Source organism: Raphanus sativus, chromosome 6, assembly GCF_000801105.2.
Source record: "Raphanus sativus cultivar WK10039 chromosome 6, ASM80110v3, whole genome shotgun sequence".
Lineage (NCBI taxonomy): Eukaryota > Viridiplantae > Streptophyta > Magnoliopsida > Brassicales > Brassicaceae > Raphanus > Raphanus sativus.
Window position 1 is genome coordinate 37632647 of NC_079516.1, and position 21870 is coordinate 37654516.

The window sequence follows — 21870 nt, forward strand, 5'->3', positions numbered from 1 at the left end:
GTTTCGGTTCTTCTTTAGGCTGATGCTTACTCTCTTTTTGGAAGCTAGGCTTATCTTCTTTTGAGTGTTGAAATCGTGTGGAACCATAGCTACCACGTGAGTGACCCTTTCTCTTAAGCTGCTGTTCCACCAAGATAGCCTTATGCAACATCTCTTCTATCTCCACATAGTGTTGCATCTCAACATTGTCTTGTATCTCACGGTTTAGCCCTCCAAGGAATCTTGCCATAGTAGCTTCTCTGTCCTCTGAAATACTAGCTCTCAACATCAGCAACTCTAGCTCTTGATAATACTCCTCAACAGTCTTGGAACCTTGCGTGAGTCTTCTTAGTTTCTGATGTAGATCTCTGTGGTAATGGTTAGGCACAAACCTCTTGCGCATAAGAGACTTCATCTCTTGCCAAGATTCAACTGGATACTCTTGGTTGAGTCTTCTACTAGTTACCAATTGATCCCACCAACTCAAAGCATAGTCATGGAACTCAGTAGCTGCAATTTGGATCCTTTGATCGCTGGTGTAGTGTTTGCAATTGAAGACTAGCTCAATCTTCTTCTCCCACTCCAAGTAAGCATCCGGATCAACCTTGCCATGAAAAAGAGGGATTTTGATCTTCAATCCATTGAACTAATCTCTCTGAGTCCTTCTTTCATCATGATCACGTCTCTGCCTTCTCCTACTACCTCTTGATGAAGAAGATCCACTGAGTTCAGACCGGTGACGCTCATAGTAGTTGTCTGTTTCATGAGATTCAGCATGCTCTCTACGATCTCTCCTTGGTTCAGGATGATTATGTAGACTCTGACCTCTTCTGTCTCTCCTAGATTCATTACTATGGCCCTGACCAGTAGCTTGTCGTAGCTCTTGTCTTATCTCATCACGAAGACCCGTGATGCTAGTCTTGATCATATCAGCCACGGTAGTGGTCAGAGTTTACTTCAACTGTTCTGTCATCTCCTCCCTTAGTAGCTTACTCTTTCTTACAAGTTATGCTTCCTCATCTGTCTCGTTCCCCATTGGTACCTGAGACAAAGAAACAATCTAAACAAGTAAGATGTTCAAGAAAATTTAAAAAGGAAACAACTTTGATTAAAAGGAAAAACTTGCGATCTAAGGCAACACAATTTGAAAGATCAAAACTTGATAACTTTTATCACACGAAATCGAAACAGATCAAGATCAAATATGATGAAACTTCTTAGATCTATCAGGATTTGATTCAAACAACAACAATAGATATTGAAACGAACAGATCTAGTGAAATAACACAACAAAGAACACAGATCGATTGACGGATTCAAAAGAAGTTGAAGGGTTCTTATTTGAAAACAATAAAAGATCGAAACTTCCCTATCCAGAGCTGCTCTGATACTACTTAACACGACCCTAGGATGAACTATGGATGATATTGGATAGATCCTTGCAAAGATGAATCAAAACTCAATCTTCCAAGGCTTGTGGATGCGATTGGTGACACAAAGAGATGCAGATGACTCTTTGATACTCCTAGACGACTACTTTAGATATGACACACTAAAGGAGAAGTCCTTATACTCTGGATATGACACACCAGAACTCTCGAACTCTTGTTGACAGCAATAAGAGAAGAGAAAGGTTTTTTAGGTTAAAAGATGATGATCTTATTAGACTTGCTCGACCAGAATATATAGTGAGAGCCTTGTACATGCACAAGGTCTCGGAAACAACTAATAGTCATAAAGGAATAGGCTCCCTTTGACTTGTGTAAACGAAATAAAAAGCATAGTCTAAGATAAAATAAGATACATAATGTAGTCTGGTCCGAGAGTATCATACTAGGTGATTTGAAATAGCAAGACAAGGCCTCGTTAAAAACCTATCTTAGCAAAACCCAATGGGACAAAAACTAAGACAGGAAAAGAGCACACTTCTCTTGCTAGCCTAGATGATACTCAGCTTGATGGTATGATGACTTGAATGGTGATGAGTGGGTCTTGAAGTATCAAGCTTCCTTCAAGACTTTCTTTCTTCAAAGACTTTCTGATTAAGCCTCCAATAGCTTCCTTGAGCTTCTTTGATCTTGCCCGAGTCATGGGTCCTTTAGAAAGGTCTAAGGCATCTTCTTCTTCAGCTGGTTGGTCCTTGTTCTTCTTGACATGATCTGGAATCATATCACTGCACATAGCAGATGTAACAAAATAATGGGCTTTATATTTCGGCCCAACTATAAAAGGCTCATCAAATAAACGGAATGCCTTAAAGAAATAGATTAATAGAACTTCTTTTGTTTTGAAACCCTAGAATTTGAGATTTCTTCTGGATCAAGCAACAATGGATCTCCCGCGAGATGTGGAGGAATGCATCGAGGAGACGACCAATCACTCTTTAGGGATTCCGATCACCGTGGATGCTCTCCAGAAGAAAACTCTTCGCGGCTCAAGGGTCTCAGCTTCGTCTATATGAACAGTACATGTCTTCGGTTTCAAGATTGAAGGAGAAAAATCAAGTCATCGACCTCGTTAGATCTGAAGCGAGCATCAACGCGCAGGCTCTGAAGAAATTCGTTGAAGAGAATCAGAAACTGAGAGATGAGTGCGATGAATTGGTGAATCAGTGCAAGGATTTGAAAAGAGAATGCTTCATTTATCATCTAGATCTTGAAGCATCGATGCGCTCTGGGAACGAGTCAGAAGAAAGGGCCAGAGAAGCAGAACGTAGGGTTCAAGAACTAGAGCAAGAACTGAGACACGTGTCTTGCGTAAATAAGAAGCAATAATGTTTGGTTGATTCAGTTTTGGCGACGATGGTTAGTGAAGACGAGACTAAGTTCGGGCGTATGTTAATGGAGGCAAACATTGAAGATCAATCATGTCAAACTTTGTTGAGCAAATGGGATCAACTGAAGCCGTCAATGCAAAAGGCTGTGTTTTTGGTGACAAAGATTCTAAAAGAGAAAGAGTTTCTCGTTTTGAAGCTAGATAGAGCGGAGAAGGAAGTAGAGATTGTGAGGGAGCAAAACAGAAAGCTGGATAAAGAGAACTGCAAGTTGTTGAAACCACGTAGGAGCCTAGGGATGATGAACAGTCCAGGATCTAAGAAGAGAAAAGAGAAAGAGGCATAGGGATGATGAGCAGTCCATGATCTATTGATGGATTAATATCAGGTAGTGATGAAACCATTTTGCAATTTATGTCTATTTGAATCTGATTGAATGGAATGTTGTGAGAGACAAGCTCTGACTATGAGCAATGCAAGTGTATAGTAGGCCTGGGCATTCGGGTACCCGTTCGGGTCCGGGTCGGGTCTTTCGGGTTTCGGGTTATTCGGGTTTGTAATGTGAATACTCAATCGGGTATATATAAACTACGGGTCGGGTTCGAGTCGGGTCTAAGCGGGTTCGGGTGGGTTCGGTTCCGAGTTTTAATAACCGAAAAATAACCAAAGACTCAATGTACTATCAGTTACTTTGGTTACATATATCCAAAATACTTATTCGGTTCCTAAAAGTAACCAAACTAACCATACTTTCATTGAACTGCAAATTTTATTCCATATTCAAGTTTTCAAACAACAAAGATAAACTAAAAAAGGAAACCAGAACACCAAATACTGCAAAGAAAAACCGATCAGGTTGAAGTGGAGATTGGTACCACTTCATTATCTCTCCACGCTTTGAACTGTTTGCAGGTTTGGAGATGTTTATGCAGGTTGGATGTGCCTATTTTAGGTGAACAAGCAAAGACCTTCTCGCAGTAATGGCATATGCATTTGTCTCGGTTACTTTCTGTTCTTGTGAAGTGTTTCCAAACAGCCGACCTTGAGTTAACTATCATATTCATATTGCTGTGAATCAATAAACAATCAAGGTTCTCTATTTATAATGAAGCACAACTAAGGTTTGGTTTTAATTGAAAAACTTGAGGAACGGCATGTAAGGAAATAACAATAAGTTAAACTGATTTCCAAAGCAAAACATTAAAACCGAACCAATACCATACATGATCAATCTGAATAAGATTTTGGAAATAACAATAAGTCAATAACTTTGGGAAAACACATTGCATTCTTGAAAAAAGGATAAACCATAGTACCATACACCGATTATAATCTTAAACCGCATTACCGCAACATAGGTTTTTAAGACACACCAAAAAACAGAAACATAACCGAAAACATGTAAATCACTGAAACAGAACAAAACAGAAACAGAACAAATTACAAAACACCAAAGCTTGACTTCTCCAAAGCACATTCTCCAATCTTCATTGCTCGATCCTTAAGCTCATCCTTGATTTATTCTTCTTGTGTTGCTTGAGAATCATAATCTGAAACAAATTATAAAGAAAAACAAAGTTAGTACTTACGAAACATCAAGGGTGATCAAAGATAAGTTACAAGTAAGAGATATACCTCGCTTGAGCTTGTCTTCATACTCAAATTCACTAAGAATTTGTTCCATTGTCACCACTCTGCCTTCACTGCCACGAAGATCTGCCTTCATCCATTGCTCAGAACACATTAGCACTTCAATCATATAGTGAGTTAGGCAACTTCTATGAGGGGAAATGATTCGACCACTAGTGCTAAATGCACTTTCAGAAGCAACAGATGACACTTGCATCGCAAGGACATCACGAGCAATCTCTGCAAGAATCGGAAACTTTGAGCAATTAACCTTCCACCAAGACAGAACATCAAACTCCACTCCAAGCATGGTTCTCGGATTGACAACACTCTCTTTCAGATAAGTTTCCAACTCATCTTTTGCTTCTCGATCCTCTATCAGATCAACCAACTCCGCATACATACAGTCCATCCTCTCATACCCCGACTCATCAATCAGATTGATTCTTTCACATGCTGGCTGCTCTTGGCTACCGAATGATGCTGGTTGTGGAGCTTGAGATGCTTGAACGCCTTCATCAGTATGAAACCGAGCACTGTACTCTTTGAACAAATCCCGAAGAACATCCATGACAGACTGAAACATATCTTGAGCATCTGCAGTGTCTTTACCATAAAGTTTCTCGAAACACATCTTAGCAAACTGCATCTTCTTTGTAGGATCAAAGACAGTAGCTACAATCAGCATCTTGTTGATGTTCCTCATACCATCCCAATACTTATCAAATTTCTTAAGCATCTCCTCAGCCTTACCCTTCAAATCCGAGTCTAAACTACGGGTCAATCCTATCAAGTTCTTCTCTATTGTAACTATCTCACCGTAGCATTTAAAGGAGTTCAGAGAAGTCGATGCAGATACAACCAAAGTAGAGTTGTAGAAGATGATGAGGAACCACACTAACCTCTCAATTGCATTCCAATCAACAATCTCAGGAGGTCCAATGCGCTTGATTCCATTCTCAAACTCCAAGAAGTGATCATTGTATAGCCGGTCCTCTGCCTCCATCTTGTTGAATGCTACCCTGAACTCAATAGCCCTTGACAACATCAAATACGTTGAGTTCCAGCGAGTCTTGCAATCCAATGGCAAACTTCCTCTTGTTAACTTCCCTGAATCAACCCTTAACTCAAACGATCTAAGCCTAGTTGTGCTTGATCGTACATAAGAAACAGTATTACGGATAGCAGAAACATTAAAATCCACTGCAGCCAAACCTTCTTTCACAATCAAGTTTATGATGTGTGCAGAACATCTCAAATGCATAAAATCCCCATGCAGAACAAACGCATCATTACCAAGCAATGCAAAACTACTCTTAAATTTCCTAAGAGCCGATGTGTTTGCAGTCGCATTATCAACAGTGATACAGAAAACCTTCTCTATACCCCACTCAGATAAACAATCAAGCAGAACGGTTGAAATGGTCTGACCTTTGTGATCAGTGATGTACTTAAAACCAAGGATCAGCTTCTTCAGTTTCCAAGCAGCATCGATGAAATGAGCTGTGATCACCATATAACTAGCACCTATACAAAACAAAACAAAATCAAGTTAGGATTCAATCATATGCTACAAAATCAGACACAAACAAAAAAAAATTATCACCATTACTCCATTACCTGTTGATTGAGCGACCCATATATCAGTTGTTAAAGACACTCTCTGCTTGTTAACTTTGAACCATTCCCTCAGTGCAGCCTTCCTCTTCACATACATCTCAACAATCTGTCTTGTTGCAGTCCTCCTCGAGTGTGGTTTGGGCAGATTCATTTTGTTGCAGAAACACTTCCATGCCAAGCTTTCAACAAAGGCAAGTGGCATCTCACTGATGACAAGCATCTCATTCGTAGCTTCCTTGAACAAATCTTCTGAAACCTTGGCGTCCTTCAGATAACCATCTTCGCTGATCACAGGCTGAGCACGAACTTTCCCCTCTTCCCACGCTTTGTAATGCTTGCAGGTATTAAGATGTTTCTGCAGGTTGGATGTTCCGGATTTGGTTGGGCAAGCGAACGTCTTCTTGCAATAGTGGCAGACACATTTGTCTCGATTGTTTGGTGTCCTTGTGTAGTGATCCCAAACAGTTGACCGTGAGCTAAACACCTTAGTGGTCTTCGCTGGCTGAGATGTAGCTCTGCTTGAGCTGGGAACTTCTTTTCTTTTTCCTGAATTGTCAGGAGATGCAAACTCTTGTTGTGTTTCTTGGGTTTCTGTCTCTTGGTCTCTTTGATTGGCAATGTCTTTTCCATTAGGAGTTATTGATGAATCCATCTACAAAATAAAAACAGTGAATCAATCAAAGTGTAACGATCAATGGCCACACGAATCAAGAATCAAACACATGCTACATCAATATGAAACTATAGATCAAATACTACAGAATTAACAAGCAATTGAAAGAGAAAAAGAACTGAGAGTTTCGGATAATAAACCTTAGATCGAATTGTGTTGCTGTGAGTTGTGAAGGAACTGCAACGATCAAGGTCCTCCATTTATAGATAATCACAGCTAGGGTTTAGGAGCTTCAATTTCGATTCTCGAACAGACGATTGAAGTTTTCTAGAGAAGTCGGCGAAGATGAACAGGTTAATCGATAGAACCAAGGAGGCAAGGAAATAAAGAAAATTGCTTTATGGCCGGGCATGAAGATAACCATTAATGAAGTATTGAAATGTAGCCATTGTTAACTTCGGTTAACTATGAGTACTCTATCGGATACCGGTTATTAACCGACCCGAACCGTTACCCGAACCAAGGAGAAAGCAAAACCCAATCGGGTATTTTACAAGAACCGAATACATCCGAACCCGGTTTTTTCGGGTCGGTTCCGGGTCGGGTCCTCGGATCCGGTTTTTATGCCCAGGCCTAGTGTATAGAATATGGGACTAAAACAAATGCAAATCTGATTGTTTTTAATGGGGTTTTTCTCTCACTTTGGAAACAGAACATACAACTAGTCAACTAGAATTGGAAATGTATTTTTTTTTATAAATAGTAAACAGGTTATCTCCACGACCCATATGTACATTTTCAGTTTAATGAAATAAAAGTTTATAGTAAGAATAATATTTATTCAATAAATGTAAAGTCTCCTCTTCCATCGTAATCTTCTTTAATCAAATGATCTCAATTGCCTTTAAAAAAAATTGGTAATGAAAAGATGTCTAAGAAAGACTTTAATGTGTGTGGGCTTTGTTTTTTTGTCTTCTTCTCAAATGGCTTTCCTTATCTTTTATGTACCTTCACAGACCAAACATAAAAATAGTCTGAAAGAAGCCTTTTAGGATTATTTATTTTAGAAGCAGATAACATGTATTTTTTTAAATTAGAAAATGTTTCAATTTTAGGGTTCTCTTCTGTTCCATTCAAAAATAAAAACCCTTTCCCTTTCTTCAGATCTCTTTTTTTTTTCCTTCTTTCTTATCATATCTCTCTCTCCTCTCTCTTCAATCTCTTTCCCCAATCTCTCTCTCTCAGGTTTCTCTCTCCTCTCTCTCCAGAAGGGAAAAAAAATTCCCTTAAAGAAACCCGCTTGTTTGTTTAACCAAATCTCTCATGTAAGTTTTCTCTCTCCTAATCCATTCCCCCATCTATCTATCTATCATGTCTCTCTCTCTCTCCTTTTGAATTTACAATGGGACCTTTCTGTGTACTGTTGCCCCCCTTCTTTTATATATTACATAGTTTCATAGGCTGTTAAAAACACTCGATCCATGTCTCGTTTTTCCTTTAGATCTAGCTCTGCGTTATCCAGATCTAGAACCTCTATATTGTATCTGCATGTTGTTTTCGACAAGATCCGATATGTCGTTATATATGAAACTCTAATTGGATTATAAGAAATGTTTGTTTCGGCTGTGCTGCATTCCGACACGAACAGGAAAGAAATAGAGTTTTATGTTCTGTCTGAATTTGGATTTGAATCTTAAGTTTTATTTTCTTTTGTGTGGTTATTTTTGTAGATCTGTGCGATGGATGACGACGGGTTTCGTAATTGGGGTTACTACGAACCAGCGGCCGCTACATCATTCAAAGGTAACCTCGGTTTGCAGCTAATGCCAACCATTGATCGGAACACTAAACCGTTTCTACCCGGTCGAGACCCTAATCTAATGATTGGGCAAACCGGTTCATACCACCACCACCCTGAGCCCCACATGAGCTACAATTGGATTAACCAACACAAAGACAAGTTCTTCAACATGTTGCCTGTCACAACCACTCCTAATTACGGAAATGTCCTTCCCCAAACTTCCTCATCCCCATCCATGCACATGAATCTCCACCATCATCATCACCAAACCGAGGAACACCCGGTTAAATGCGAACCGGACATTGTCGAGACTAAGAAGCGGAAGCCTAATTCGAAAGCTGCTGGCGGCGCTACTAAGGCGAAGAAGCCTCGTAAACCAAAAGAGGAGAACGACAATAACACGAATGTTTCGCGAGTTAAACCGGCTAAGAAAAGCTTCGACCTGGTTATTAACGGAGTGAATATGGACATTTCCGGTTTACCAGTCCCGGTCTGCACATGCACTGGAGCTCCTCAGCAGTGCTACCGTTGGGGATGCGGCGGTTGGCAATCTGCGTGTTGCACCACGAACATATCGATGCATCCGTTGCCAATGAGTACTAAGCGGCGTGGAGCGAGGATCTCTGGGAGGAAGATGAGTCAAGGCGCGTTTAAGAAGGTTCTTGAGAAACTTGCTTCTGATGGGTTTAACTTTGGGAACCCCATCGATCTTAAGAGTCACTGGGCAAGACATGGAACTAACAAGTTCGTCACCATCAGATGATTAGTTATCTTTAATTTTTGCTGGAATCTGTTTGTTTGTTTGTCTGAGAGGAAGAAGGTGACTTAGAAAATCTGCAGGGAAGTTTGAATTCTTCTTCTTCTTTTTTTTTTGTATTTTTCCCCCTTCCTTCTGTTATCTTTATAAACATTTTACTGACTTGTAATAGTAAGTTGTGTAACAGATAATTTTTTTTAACTAAATGTTTTTATTTCTCGGATTATTATTACTATTTTGTACTAGTCGTTGAATATTGTTCTCCTTGACTGATGTTTTCGTTGATTAAGATATTTGAATGTTAATTTGTGATACTCTCTAAATTTTTTGTTCTCCTTGACTGATGTTTTCGTTGATTAAGATATTTGAATGTTGATTAAGGAGAATATTGTTCTCCTTGACTGATCTTTAATTTTTTGCACAAAAAAAAAAGATATTTGAATGTTAATTTGTGATACTCTCTAAATCATTTGACATGTTTTGTAATTCTAATGTAATAAGTTACTGTGTTGGAGCCTTGCAGGATAAAATCACGAAACTAGTTTGATACTGGATCGTATGACTATGAAAATAAAACAATCCTAACACACAGAATAAAAATAGTTAGAGAGACCAACAAAGTAATAAGTAATACGTGTGGTTGGTTTGAAGTTGGGGTGGGAGTTTAAGACAAGAAAGATAACAGAGAGAAGTCTGTTTATGACATTTTTGGATAGACTCGGTGGGGTGAGCTTGTTATCATTTGACTGTAAACTAACCACTTCGTTTGCTAATTGCACAAATGAAAAGTAGAGGCAATAAACATGCGGCCAAGATATTCAACTTGTGGGTCACACAATTGCTTGAAAACCCATAACCGGTTTTGCTAAGCATCTAAGAAAAAGAAAGCTTTTTGACTCTTATCCTTGCAAATGAAATCTGAATGGTTAAGATCAACTCATCTTAGCTTTTTAAGTATCAGTAGTGTGACTAGTGGTATTTAGTTGAAATTTTTGCTTCTTTTTGTTTCTCAGTTTGTTAAGAAAACATGTGACTAGGGTTTTACAATACTTGTTATTTATAAACCATAAACACACTTTTTTTTTTGGTCAACAAACCATAAACACACTGGTTATCATATTTAGAAAACATGTGACCACTCCGTAGCTCATACAATCCAAACTCATGATATTTATTCATTACTAACTAGTTGTAAGGAATCTTTATGGACATCCATTTCCCGCGGTAGAATCGGAATAAAAAAGGAGCTTTGTAGAAATTTAAGTATTCTCATTTTTAAAATGTTTCTAAAATATTCTTTTTTTAACCTTTTGAAAATTTACAATTCTGTTTTGAAATCGTAGTTCCGTTTTTAAAAAAAAATACAATGTCATATAAATCAAGAAAAATATATAAAGTCAAATTTTTGTATAAAGTTTTAAATTTAATAGTGAAATAAAGATGATAGAAATATACAAATATTAAAACATACTACAGTGAAACCTCTATAAATTAATAATGTCGGGACTACGCCAAAACTATAATTTTCTATTAATTTATAAAGATTATTAGTTTATCGATATACTAATTGAACCAAAAACTCAATTTAGAACTATAACATTATATTAATTTAAAGAGATTTTTAGTGTATATTAATTTATCGAGTATTAATTTAAAGAGGTTATACTGTATATATTATCTTTATGCATTGAGGTTTTTATTAGAGATATAATATATATATATATATATATATTGTGTCAATTTTTTAAATATTCAAAATAATTAATATAATAATTTCTTATAAAATTAATTTAGGTATATTTTCATATTTTAATATGAAATCATTTAAAATTATTATAAATAAATAAATGCTTTATTTTAAATTTGAATCATATAACTTTAGTCATAAATTTTATAGAACTATAAAAAAATCTCGTTGTAATTTTTACAACGTATTTGACTTCCTAATTTTTATTAAAAAATCTCTCGTTTTATTCTCATATACTTCTGCTTACGCACCTGATTATGATTCCATGTACTATAGATTACTAATAAATTAATTCTTGGGAAATTAGGCCAAATAGCTAAAAAAAACAACAAAATTACAAATCTAACCAAAATCCTCCCCTCTCTCGTACTTTCTCTTCTTATTTTTCTCTACTCTCTCTCTCAAAATCTAGTTTCTCTTTTTTTGGTTATTTAGCAAAAAAGTCTTAATTCTTTTCTAGACTGGTTTAGTTTAAAATTAATAAACCTTATTACTATTATAAAAAGGTTCACCTATAGATTTGTTTGTAGGTATTTATTTCTCTTCAGATGCCAAAAATGAAGAAGGTATTTTTATTAAATTAATTCAACTGTTCTAAATCAATACAAGTCTACTACATTTTTGGTTCCTACTGGTTTCTCTTGCTTGTTATAAGCTATCCAAACCATTTTGCCACACTGCTTAAAACTTGGCTACCACCGGTTCCTAATTATTAGTATTGGCAATTTCACGAGGTAAGAAGAGTCGAGATATGAAATCAATTTTGAAAATTATTGGACTTAAGAAAAAAAAGCAAAAGCCAGTAAAACAGCTCAAAAAGTAGAGGTTTCACATTTATTATGACACCTAATAGACATGTAAGTACAAAATCTCAAGGCGGTAATTGTAACAATAGGTTTGCCTTTTTGTAACTCCCAACTCTACTTTCTGACACAAACAGCATATCATATCTTAACCCAAACCAAAGCCTAAAACCAAGTTTGTTTACTCAAACTCTCAAAACAACTATTAGAGAGAGAAGAAAAAAAACAAGAGATGCAGAGTTCTTGTCTCTACAGAGAATGCATGCGCAACCACGCGGCCAAGCTCGGCTCTTACGCCGTCGATGGCTGCCGCGAGTACTCTCAACCAGCCACCGGAGATCTCTGCGCCGCCTGTGGTTGCCACCGGAGCTACCACCGTCGCATTGATGTCCAACCTTCTGGTCAAGTTACTCGCGCGCGGTTTCCTTTCACGAGCTTGAGGCGCGTGAAGCAGCTCGCGAGGCTGAAATGGAAAGCATCTGCGGAGGAAAGAAAAGAGCAAGAAGAGGAGGACACGGAGGAGACTTCCACGGAAGAGAAGATGACGGTAAATCGTCGGAGGAAGTCGAAATTCACGGCAGAGCAAAGAGAGGCGATGAGAGATTACGCGGCGAAGCTGGGATGGACGTTGAAGGATAAGAGAGCGGTTAGAGAAGAGATAAGTGTCTTCTGCGAAAGGATTGGTGTTACTCGTTATCTTTTCAAGACTTGGGTTAACAATAACAAAAAGTTTTATCACTAATCTAACTACATCATTAATTAATAGTAGCATAATTCTAGTTCCATTTCATTTTCACTTCTACTGTTGTTCTTCATGTAATCTTTAATGTTCTTATTTTAATGGAATAGCCTGTTACTATTACTAGGGGTTTATTGTGTGTGTTTTTATTTAATGATGTCCTTAATTACTACTGGCTCCTTCACTCCTTAATTGTCTTTATTAATCTTACTTTTACGTCGGTGGGTTTTGAGTTTTGACAAGACAACTAGCTGACGCTTAATTTATGGCCACCACTGCTAACCAATCAGAATATTATGCGAAATTAATTTTTTAAGTAGTTGACATGAACTGTGGACTAATAATTTAGTAACAGCGACGGACATTGAGAAACAATAAATACGTGTATTTGCTTTTTTCACAAAAATGCATATTTTTTTTTTACAACGAGCTATTTAAAATAATCATTACAACGAACTATTACTACACATCTTATTTAAAAACTTCGAAATTAAATAATGAAAAGACAACTGGATAAGGAGATAACTCAACATTGAATTTATCTCATTATTTTGAGATTTGTTACTAAAGATTGTAATGACGTCATCAATTCAATATATTGTAATAGTTCTTTAGAAAATAATCATTTTAAAATAAATTATATAAAAATACTTTTGTGTTGGTAAAAACCATATACTTGTTAACCAAAGAGAAAAAAATATATAGTTCAAATTATCAATAAAATTTTGAAAATATTCGTAAATTCTCCTTCATGTTGAATGTAACTTGCTAAGAAACAATAAAACAGCTATATTCGTTGACTAAAAATAAAGTAATCCACAGAAGATGAATATCTCAGTTATGGTCCCAGAAGGACTATAGACTTTTATTGGACACTTCAAACCCAATAAGAATTTTTTTGAGAAAGCTTATTAAGTGATTTATTGGGCACTTCAAGCCCAATAAAAACTTTTTTGAGAAAGCTTATTAAGTGATTTTTAAATTAAAAAGACTCACAGACCTCTAAACAGAGAGAAGATAAGCAGTGCTATGTAATCAAAAGAACATCTCTCAATATCTGCATATGGTGAGCAAACAAGGAGCACCATATACACACACATTCACACAAATTCACCAACACACCAGAAGAGAAAGAGACATTATAGAAAGACTATAAGAACATAACATCCATCAGTTTCTACTCTTCTACTATTAATATCCTAAAGTCAGTCACCAAAAGTCAACTCAAAGTGTCACACTCACACACACACACACACACACACACACATAACAGTCATTAATTTGTCTACAAATTATACTCCTCCTTTTGATCACATTCATCTCTAACATCCCAACTCCTACTCCGTTAACCGGTGCAACAGACACTCAGTTATGTAACGGTGAATCTGGTTCAGAGTAAGTGTACGTAGAGACTGAATCTTCCTTCGGTATAGCCACAAAGTTCAAAGGAGCTGTTGAGAGTTTTCTCACTTCCTTGAAGTATCCGTTTTGGCCATGATGATGATGACCTGAGTAAGATCTTGGTGTCATCATAACGTCGCTATTTGCTGTGCCTGCTGAGTTTCTGCGTGGTGTAGGAGGCATAGATACATTCCCACTGCTGTAACCATTGACCTTTCTTATGCTGTTGCTTCTTCTTGGACTCGGTTTTGATCCATAGATGGATTCCCTCCTGTTTAATAACAGATCCTGCATCTTCTTCTGATCCTACAGAGAGAGACGATGACAAAAGCTTCGTTATAACAATCCAAGCCATATAATAAAACATTAACACGGTCATGTAAAAAGAGATTAATTATGACAAACCCTGTAACGTTTCTTTTCCTCTTCTTGTTGTTTCCTTGTCAGTTTATAATCTTCAAGTATGGATACCAATCGAACCTGATGGAGGAAACAAGTAACCATAGTCAAAGGACAGAAGAACCTTTCAATTCAAGAATGTGACTACTTTTTTAACTTACACCATCATATAGAAACGACTTGTGTGTTTGATCCTCCCATAAAAGCGTCTTCTTGATGAGATTGTCAACCATTGCTACATAATAAAACAATAATAAGCTTAAAGATTCTCATCTGAAAGTAGTGGTGGGACAAGATGAGACAAGAACACATACAGGGAATCTTGTTTACTGTAACCCGAGCTCGTTCAGCATGCTTTAAGTTAACATGTCCTCCTCTTCCAGCGCTGTAGCGGTTCTCATCCTGAAACCAAACAAGATGCTTATTTACTCAGTTACTACACACTTCAACAAAACAAGCGTTTCAAGAAACTTCTCTTACCTGGTTGTATTCTTCTAGCCAGTTTTCTTCTTCACAAGCAGATAGCCAACGGTCAATCCTATCAATAATCTCTTTCCGGCTCTGTGCCTCTTCTTTGATTCTCTTTATCTGCGCTTCCATGTTAGCAAGAAGCTCTGAAGGGTCCACTAACCCTGAAGAAAACGTCAGGATCAGCAAAGAGAACCAGCTACTTATTATTTGTGAGGATAATAACAAATAACTTTTTTACCAGAATCAATCAAAGCAGTTGATTTCTCGAGAGATGTGCTTGTGTCAGGTTCAATGTGAGCCAATCTGCAAAGATTCTCTAACTCAGACCTTCTTTTCATCACCAGCTCCTTCATTCTACTAGATTTCAGCTTGTTGAAACGGTCTACTTCTGCAGATACCTAATAACATAGAAGGTTGAGAGACTAATGACACTTTAAAAGTTGGTAAAAAGAAAATAGTAAACCTGTTCAATTGTTTCAGTAGAAAGGATGTTTGGCTCTGTGGCATCAGATTCAGGTGATCTCACAACAGAACTGACTCTTGCAAATTTCATTCTCTCTTCTTGAGGTGTGTCCATTAGATTCCATAGCTCCAAAAGTGACCCCACTACATCCTTCAACTGCAAAAAAAAAAACAAAAAAGGTTAAAATCCACAATACACCCTGACAATGTTTTATGTATCTAAAACCTTTTGAAAGCGGAGTCTCCTCTCAGTTTTCAGCTTTTCAATCATGTGCTGTAGACCATTCAAAGTAGTATCGCTGATGTTTGTAGACAGCTCGTGGTTAGTCCTATGTAAGCTCGGGTGAACCTCACTAACAGTCTGACAAAAGTCAACTCCAAGAACACCGCATAGAGCGTGCACCTCATTCACATAATCCAACACCTTGTTTAGACGATCCGCCTGGCATTAAAAAAAAACAAATGAGTCACAGTAACATCTTGTTTTTATGTAAATCTCAAAACAATCTTCAAAACACCTTCTCCTTCTGGAGCGAGCGGAGATGTGTTTGATACTCATTAAGTCTCCGAAGAGTCAAGTCTTGATCATCATCATCAAGAGTCAAAGAAGCAATCATGGCATTCTTGTTGTAACCAGAGATTTCACCGCTCATCTTCTCAATCTGCGCCTTTACATCCACAAACTGCTTCACTCTTTCATCTCTCTGAAGACTCAGATCCTCAAGCAGAGGCCTCACATAGCCAAGCTTTTCTTTCAATGATTTTGAACCTTTCTCTTTGATCTACAACAACCCAAAAATAAAATCAAAATCAAAACTTTCCCTTTTTGTTTCCAAGATAGTAGAGAGTCATAAACTTGGACATACCGGTGAATGGATGTTCAAGACTCCAAGAGCAGCCATTATAGAAGCAACCTCAGCTTCAATTGATACAAGTGACTGATGAAGCTGTGCCTTAGAATTTGCAGCTTCATCAACTTTTCTTCTGTAGATTTCTAGACACTCCTTCTCCAACTCCATTAGCATCCGGTCTTTCTCAGCATCACTCTCACCAATATCAACCCATATCTTCTGCTCCATACCCCAAAAAAAAAAACAAAAAAAAAACAGAGTTCTTACAGATACATGTAGAAGAGAAAAGGTAAAGACTTTATCCTAATGTTTTGAATAGTACACAGAACCCTAAACTCTAGAAGGAGAGACAAAGTTCACAGTAACCCTTAAAGCTATGGAGCCTAAAAAAAGGTGAAGACTTTTATCCCCCATAGAAACAGAGAAGAGAGGTTGAAGAAGAAACCTGAAGCTCTCGAAGCAGAGCATTGCAAGTAGTGTTTGTACGGAAACAGAGACTAGTGGGGCTTCCAATCTCAAGCATTTCACCGAGTTTTGTTTTACTTCTCCCTCTCAAAAGTTAGAATCTTGATTCTTGAACCAGAACAGAGGTAGAGAGCAGAGCTTGTGACAACAATGGCTGCTTAGAAAAAAAAACAAAAGAAACAAAAACTGCTCAGCAGAGTTAACAACAAGTGTCAGATCTGAAGCTCTTAAATATAGAAAAAGGTTTCTCATTACTTTTACAGAGAGGAGAAAGATTGATCAGCGGAGAGCATAGAGTTCCGAGCTAAAGTTGCAGGAAAAGAGAAAGAGATTATGTTGAAGAATGTATAAAGAAAAAGAAGTTTTTTTTTTCTTTAATGAGCAAAAAACTGAGCTTCTTTTTGTCATATTGCATAAATGTAGAGTTAATTTCTTGGCCGTTACTTAAAATGTTTATTTAATATCCTGTTATGTTACACGAAAAAGTACGAGAAAATTGAGTGCAGGCGCTTACGGTGAGCGCGTGGCTTTTAAAGGCAAGCCAATTGGAAAGAAAAAAGAATGAGATTTGGCTTCTTTAATGAGATGTTTAAAGTATAGTGTATAGTGTGATCATAGTATATATAATATGCATACGTTGTATGATTTGAGCTGTTACTGGAATACGCCAGTCGTGGACCAACCAACAAAGATTCTTTTTAGACCAAGATATATTAAGTTAGTACATTCATATGATTAAAATGGTAGGAATTATAAACTAGTTGATTTTATATGCAAAACAATGGTAATGAATAGACTAATACCGACATTGCAATGAGCTTTGTTATCATGAGAAGAAAAAGTTAAAGCACTTGCAAACATAAATTCTTTTTTTGGTGTATGGAGCTTGGCATTAATGTAAAAGTTGTAATGTTTTTTCAACAAGAAAAATATGCCAAAGGGGAGGATGTGGTGGTGGCCAATGTCACACCACTCCACTAGTTTCATTAAGAAGTTGAAAATCTTATATTCTCTTTATTAAATCAGCACAAAGTTACAATCCTATCCAAACCTTTCATTATTGCACTCCACAACTACTAATCAATCAAATATGCAATTATTATGACATTATTTATATTGTGATGTTTGTTGTTTGTATTTTAACCATACTGATTTTCTAACAGATCAGTGTACAGAGAAGTCAATTTTCAATAAATTAGGGTGGGTGCTGATAAAAAAAGAAGCCAAGATCATTTTGGTTAACAGCAAAAAAGGCGACCAGTACTGGTAAAAACTTGAATTATTAGCCGACTATTTAAGTTCTAACCACCCCAGATATGAATTTATAAGTTTAATGCGTTATACAATAATCTTGTCTTCACGCATCAATAATAAACTAACTATGGGTGTGATTGAAAAGTCTAAGTTACAGTAAATATCTGAGAGTAAAACATTTTTCAGCCTAGTTGCGCTTATTTCCAATCATGTAAAAGGTGAGAAAAAATGTTTTACTCCAGATTAGGCTAAAGTTGTTTGTCTTTTAGGGTGTGATTGGTTACAAATGAAGTAATTGGGTGAAAAATAAAAGAGAAAATAAAAAATGGTGAAAATGTGTTGCGTTGGATTCCACTCCATTTTAGTAGAGAAATGATTCACCAAAATCAATACACTTTTATCTTATTTGCATTTTCACCTGATTGGTGAAGAAAAGTTGGAATGGGAGTAAAAATCAAATCTAGAGTAAAGTTTTACTCTATAAATGCTATACAATCATACCCTTAGTGTCTTTAAGAACAAACATTTTCTCCATCTTTATTATATGAAACCCAGGGCAACAACTTTTTCATTTTTTACTCTAGTTTACTTTTTTTTCCACCCTATTACTCCATTTTACTCTAGTGAGACCATCTTTATACCTAAAATCCATTAAAGGTTTCTTAACTTTTTTATATTTTTTTGTCTGATTAAAACAAAATTAAAAAATTAAAAAGCCACCAAGATTGATCCTTATTTGATATGTTTTGTGACCGGTTTTTGTGTTTTTGGTAGAGTCCAAATACGAAAAATGACTAAGAAATCCTCTTGTATACTGGATTAATGGTGCTCTAAGTTACCAATCACATCATATATGTAAAGATAAACAATGGAGTTTTTAGTAAAAACATAAGATCGACAATGTAATGGTACTCTCTAGGGAGTTTTTAGTAAAAACATAAGATCGACAATGTAATGGTACTCTCTAGATGCTTTCCACGACATCATTGATTTTTATATAGGTAAATTCACATCAATCAAACTTTATTTATTTTTTTAAATTATCTCTTGAAATAATCTAATTTTTGAAATAATCATAGCTGTTAATATAATCTACAATTTCTCCGTATTTCACTACAACATCAGAAAATCCATACATCTCCAAAAACAGTTTTAACTGCTCTCAAAATTTGATTGGGTTTTTCGAACTTTGATTTTGATTTCTCTGAGTTTTTTCGAACACCATATTTTAGGAATACAAATGAAACTTTTTTATGAGTTTCTTCTTTCTTTAACCACGTCTATCATTCGTCATGTTTTAGTTATTTTTGTTTATCAGTTTACCGTCGAGATTTTTTCCAGTTGTAACCGAATTAGCCCGGTAGACTTTTAATTTTAATATAAGCTTAAAAACTACAGCTTACAAATACTTAGTCAAATATCCACAACAATATTTGGATTTTCCGTAAAGTTCTACTGAAACAAAATCTAAAACCACAACAAGAATCATACAGATTTTTTACAGCAAAATTTTTAAAACTATAACTGTTATCAATCGGACCCTAAAGATTGTGTTTGTGAGTTTGCGTCTTGTTTCATGGAGCTTATTGAACTCTTAACATATTTCGAGGATTTCTTCAATGGCTCTTTGAACTTTAATTTATCTGATGGGCGATTAAAAAACACTGAGTATGGATTCTACATTAAAGAAACACCAAGGAAATGAAAGATTATGTTCTCTCATATACTATTTAATTTGAAGGGTTAAGACTTGAGATAAGTTAAACTAAAATGGGCGTGTGGTCGACCCCACATGTCCGGATACTAATTGCTTATATCGAATATTATATAGATTAGATCCAACTAATACAAGAAGTTAAAGATGTAATCATGTAAATGAAAAACTGAAAATGAATTATTAGTGGAAAGAGAAAAGGATAAAATGTGATCATCACAAAAGCACAAGGGGTTTGATTAGAGAAAGATATGAATATATGCATCATTTCTCAAATGGCTCCTCCTCCTCCTACACTACCTTTTATGCTACTTGTCTTTGTTTACACTTGTTTTGATTTCACACAATTGTAAGAAGATTAGTGCCAAACTAATGATCATTATTATACAATTCTAGATATTTAACAGAAAAAATCTAGATATTTAAGAAGACCACAAACCAATGCCATTGAGGAAATCATGTTGTACTTGACATGGTCCAAGTTATAGATATGTAGAATTCTACTCGCTAAATCACTCGGAGAAGAATCCTCTTGATATCAATGAGTAGCTGACAACATAATTCAGTTTCATTTGGAAGCATTATATTTACATTTCATCATGTACACACAGACTAATCCACACACGTGTAACCTGAAAAAGAGCTTACGTTTTGTTAACGTAAAGACACATACAGCACATGGATCTAATATATATATAGTCATATATTGCATCGAGGAAGACGCAGTGGTTGTTGAATAAAATGATTTAGGCATTACATCACTACATCAGCAAACCCAGCACTGTTTCAATAATTTTTGTGTTAGGTGCATGCAAGATATGTCGAATACAGCTAGAGGATTCCACGAAAACTTTTGACTCAAAAAAGAAAATGCTGACAATTTGACCTAACTTCAGAAACAGACAATAGACATGTCTCTATCCATACCGTCCGGTTTGAGACTTTGCTTAACCGGACTGACGTTACACGGCACTGTCCAGGACCACCATATAGATTCAATGGAGATTCAAGGCACATATACAAGTCAACCTTGCACACTGCACCAAAATGATGTCTGTTTCTCCGGACTCCTTTATGCATCTTCTTTTTAGTAGTCTGAAGCCCACTTACTCAACTACTAGAGGAAGTGAGACTTAAACTAGCTATAAGCCAGGAAAAGGGCCTTTTCAACCCGAACAATTACGATCGTGCCAAATACTACCTGAACAATTGATCAGTGCCAAATACGACCTCAACTCAATTATAATTCAAAAATACTACCTAAATTTTTTAAAACGTGCCAAAATCTACATTATCCGTAATATAAGTTAGTCAACCGTTAAAAAAACAAAACGATGACGTTTTGATTTATTCCTTTTCTGAAAAAACATATTCATTTTAGGATTCGAATTCGTGTATTGATACACTTTAATATAGACACTAACCACTGAACTAAAGTAAATGTTTGATATATTATTACAAATTCGAAACTATATATACTACTATCCTTTTTCATCTTCTCCAAATAAAATTTTGGTGATAATTTTTCCTCATTTCTATAAATATATTAAAATGTTTTATAATTATCATATCTTTAATACACTTATATTATACTAAAATATAAATAATAAAATATTTGAAATGATACAAAATTAAATATACTTAAAATTTTGAAACTATTTATAAAGTTTTCTTATATAAATTATTGTAATTTTAAAAATTTGAATGGTAATTTTTTATTTTTACAAATTAATATAATATATTTATAGTAATGAAGTAATATAATAAATTTTAAAAATTACCATAATTTATATAAGAAAACTTTATAAATAGTTTCAAAATTTTAATTATATTTAATTTGTGCAATTTAAAATATTTTATTATATTTATATTTTAGTATAATATAAGTATATTAAATATATGGTAGTTAAAAAAATATGTTAATGTATTCATAAAAATGTGAAACAATTATCACCAAAGTTTTATTCAGTGAATATGAAGAAGTATATATCAAAAATTTACTTTAGTTAAATGGTTAGAGTATATCTTTTAAAGTGTATTAATGCATGGATTCGAATCCCAGAATGAACATATTTTTCCTAAAAAAAAGATTAAACCAAAATGAAGTTTTTTTTTTAACGGTTGACTAACTTATTTTATGGTCAATTTAGATTTTGCCACGTTTTAAAAAGTTAGGCAGTATTTTTGAATTATAATTGAGTTATGGTCGTATTTAGCATTGATCAATTGTTCAGGTAGATTTTGGCACATTTTAAGAAGTCTAGGTAGTATTTTTGAATTATAATTGAGTTGGGGTCATATTTAACACTGATCAATAGTTCAGATAGTATTTGGTACGACTGATATTGTTTGGATTGAAAAAGGCCCTTCTCCCGCTATAAGCCTAAACATA

The 21870-nt window shown here is 35.6% G+C and overlaps 4 protein-coding genes and 1 pseudogene across 5 annotated transcripts; 3 read left to right on the forward strand and 2 right to left on the reverse strand.

The window, feature by feature from the left end:
* The first annotated feature begins 2255 nt into the window (after positions 1–2255).
* LOC108808377 (uncharacterized) lies at positions 2256–3098 on the forward strand (annotated as a pseudogene).
* Positions 3099–4270: 1172 nt separating this feature from the next.
* On the reverse strand, positions 4271–6653 carry LOC108808378 (zinc finger BED domain-containing protein RICESLEEPER 2-like). The gene is made up of 3 exons (XM_018580535.1): positions 6002–6653; positions 4388–5908; positions 4271–4302 (listed from the first exon to the last, which is right to left on the reverse strand). The coding sequence occupies exons 1-3, from the start codon at positions 6651–6653 to the stop codon at positions 4271–4273; spliced, it is 2205 nt and encodes a 734-aa protein (XP_018436037.1).
* Positions 6654–7779: 1126 nt separating this feature from the next.
* On the forward strand, positions 7780–9398 carry LOC108805684 (protein BASIC PENTACYSTEINE2). Its single transcript, XM_018577619.2, has 2 exons — positions 7780–7939; positions 8345–9398. The coding sequence occupies exon 2, from the start codon at positions 8354–8356 to the stop codon at positions 9176–9178; it is 825 nt and encodes a 274-aa protein (XP_018433121.1). The 5' UTR covers positions 7780–7939; positions 8345–8353; the 3' UTR covers positions 9179–9398.
* A 2437-nt stretch (positions 9399–11835) lies between these two features.
* On the forward strand, positions 11836–12584 carry LOC108809607 (zinc-finger homeodomain protein 14). The gene has a single exon (XM_018581750.2). It carries the CDS (start codon positions 11955–11957, stop codon positions 12462–12464), a length of 510 nt encoding a protein of 169 aa, XP_018437252.1. The 5' UTR covers positions 11836–11954; the 3' UTR covers positions 12465–12584.
* Positions 12585–13493: 909 nt separating this feature from the next.
* Positions 13494–16924, reverse strand: LOC108813576 (65-kDa microtubule-associated protein 7). Of its 2 annotated transcripts, none has more exons than XM_018586163.2 (12): positions 16766–16924; positions 16491–16664; positions 16061–16264; positions 15713–15976; positions 15421–15636; positions 15196–15351; positions 14971–15130; positions 14742–14893; positions 14576–14663; positions 14423–14496; positions 14268–14342; positions 13494–14168 (listed from the first exon to the last, which is right to left on the reverse strand). In XM_018586163.2, the coding sequence occupies exons 2-12, from the start codon at positions 16566–16568 to the stop codon at positions 13827–13829; spliced, it is 1809 nt and encodes a 602-aa protein (XP_018441665.2). In that variant the 5' UTR covers positions 16569–16664; positions 16766–16924; the 3' UTR covers positions 13494–13826. The 2 variants fall into 2 exon arrangements, with proteins under 2 accessions (XP_018441665.2, XP_056845620.1); XM_056989640.1 differs by having other exon boundaries at positions 16491–16667; positions 16766–16917.
* Positions 16925–21870: the final 4946 nt, after the last annotated feature.

What these genes read in the sequence shown, in the direction of transcription:
- LOC108808378 (XM_018580535.1), bottom strand. Translation starts at nt 6,653, where the DNA reads ATGGATTCATCAATAACTCCTAATGGAAAAGACATTGCCAATCAAAGA. An exon ending in ATGGGTCGCTCAATCAACAG is followed by an intron (nt 5,909 to 6,001) that starts GTAATGGAGTAA and finishes TGTTTTGTATAG; the next exon opens with GTGCTAGTTATATGGTGATC. An exon ending in TGAAGACAAGCTCAAGCGAG is followed by an intron (nt 4,303 to 4,387) that starts GTATATCTCTTA and finishes AATTTGTTTCAG; the next exon opens with ATTATGATTCTCAAGCAACA.
- LOC108813576 (XM_018586163.2), bottom strand. Translation starts at nt 16,568, where the DNA reads ATGCTTGAGATTGGAAGCCCCACTAGTCTCTGTTTCCGTACAAACACT. An exon ending in GCTCGCTCCAGAAGGAGAAG is followed by an intron (nt 15,637 to 15,712) that starts GTGTTTTGAAGA and finishes TTTTAATGCCAG; the next exon opens with GCGGATCGTCTAAACAAGGT. An exon ending in CTACTGAAACAATTGAACAG is followed by an intron (nt 15,131 to 15,195) that starts GTTTACTATTTT and finishes CTATGTTATTAG; the next exon opens with GTATCTGCAGAAGTAGACCG.
- LOC108805684 (XM_018577619.2), top strand. Translation starts at nt 8,354, where the DNA reads ATGGATGACGACGGGTTTCGTAATTGGGGTTACTACGAACCAGCGGCC.
- LOC108809607 (XM_018581750.2), top strand. Translation starts at nt 11,955, where the DNA reads ATGCAGAGTTCTTGTCTCTACAGAGAATGCATGCGCAACCACGCGGCC.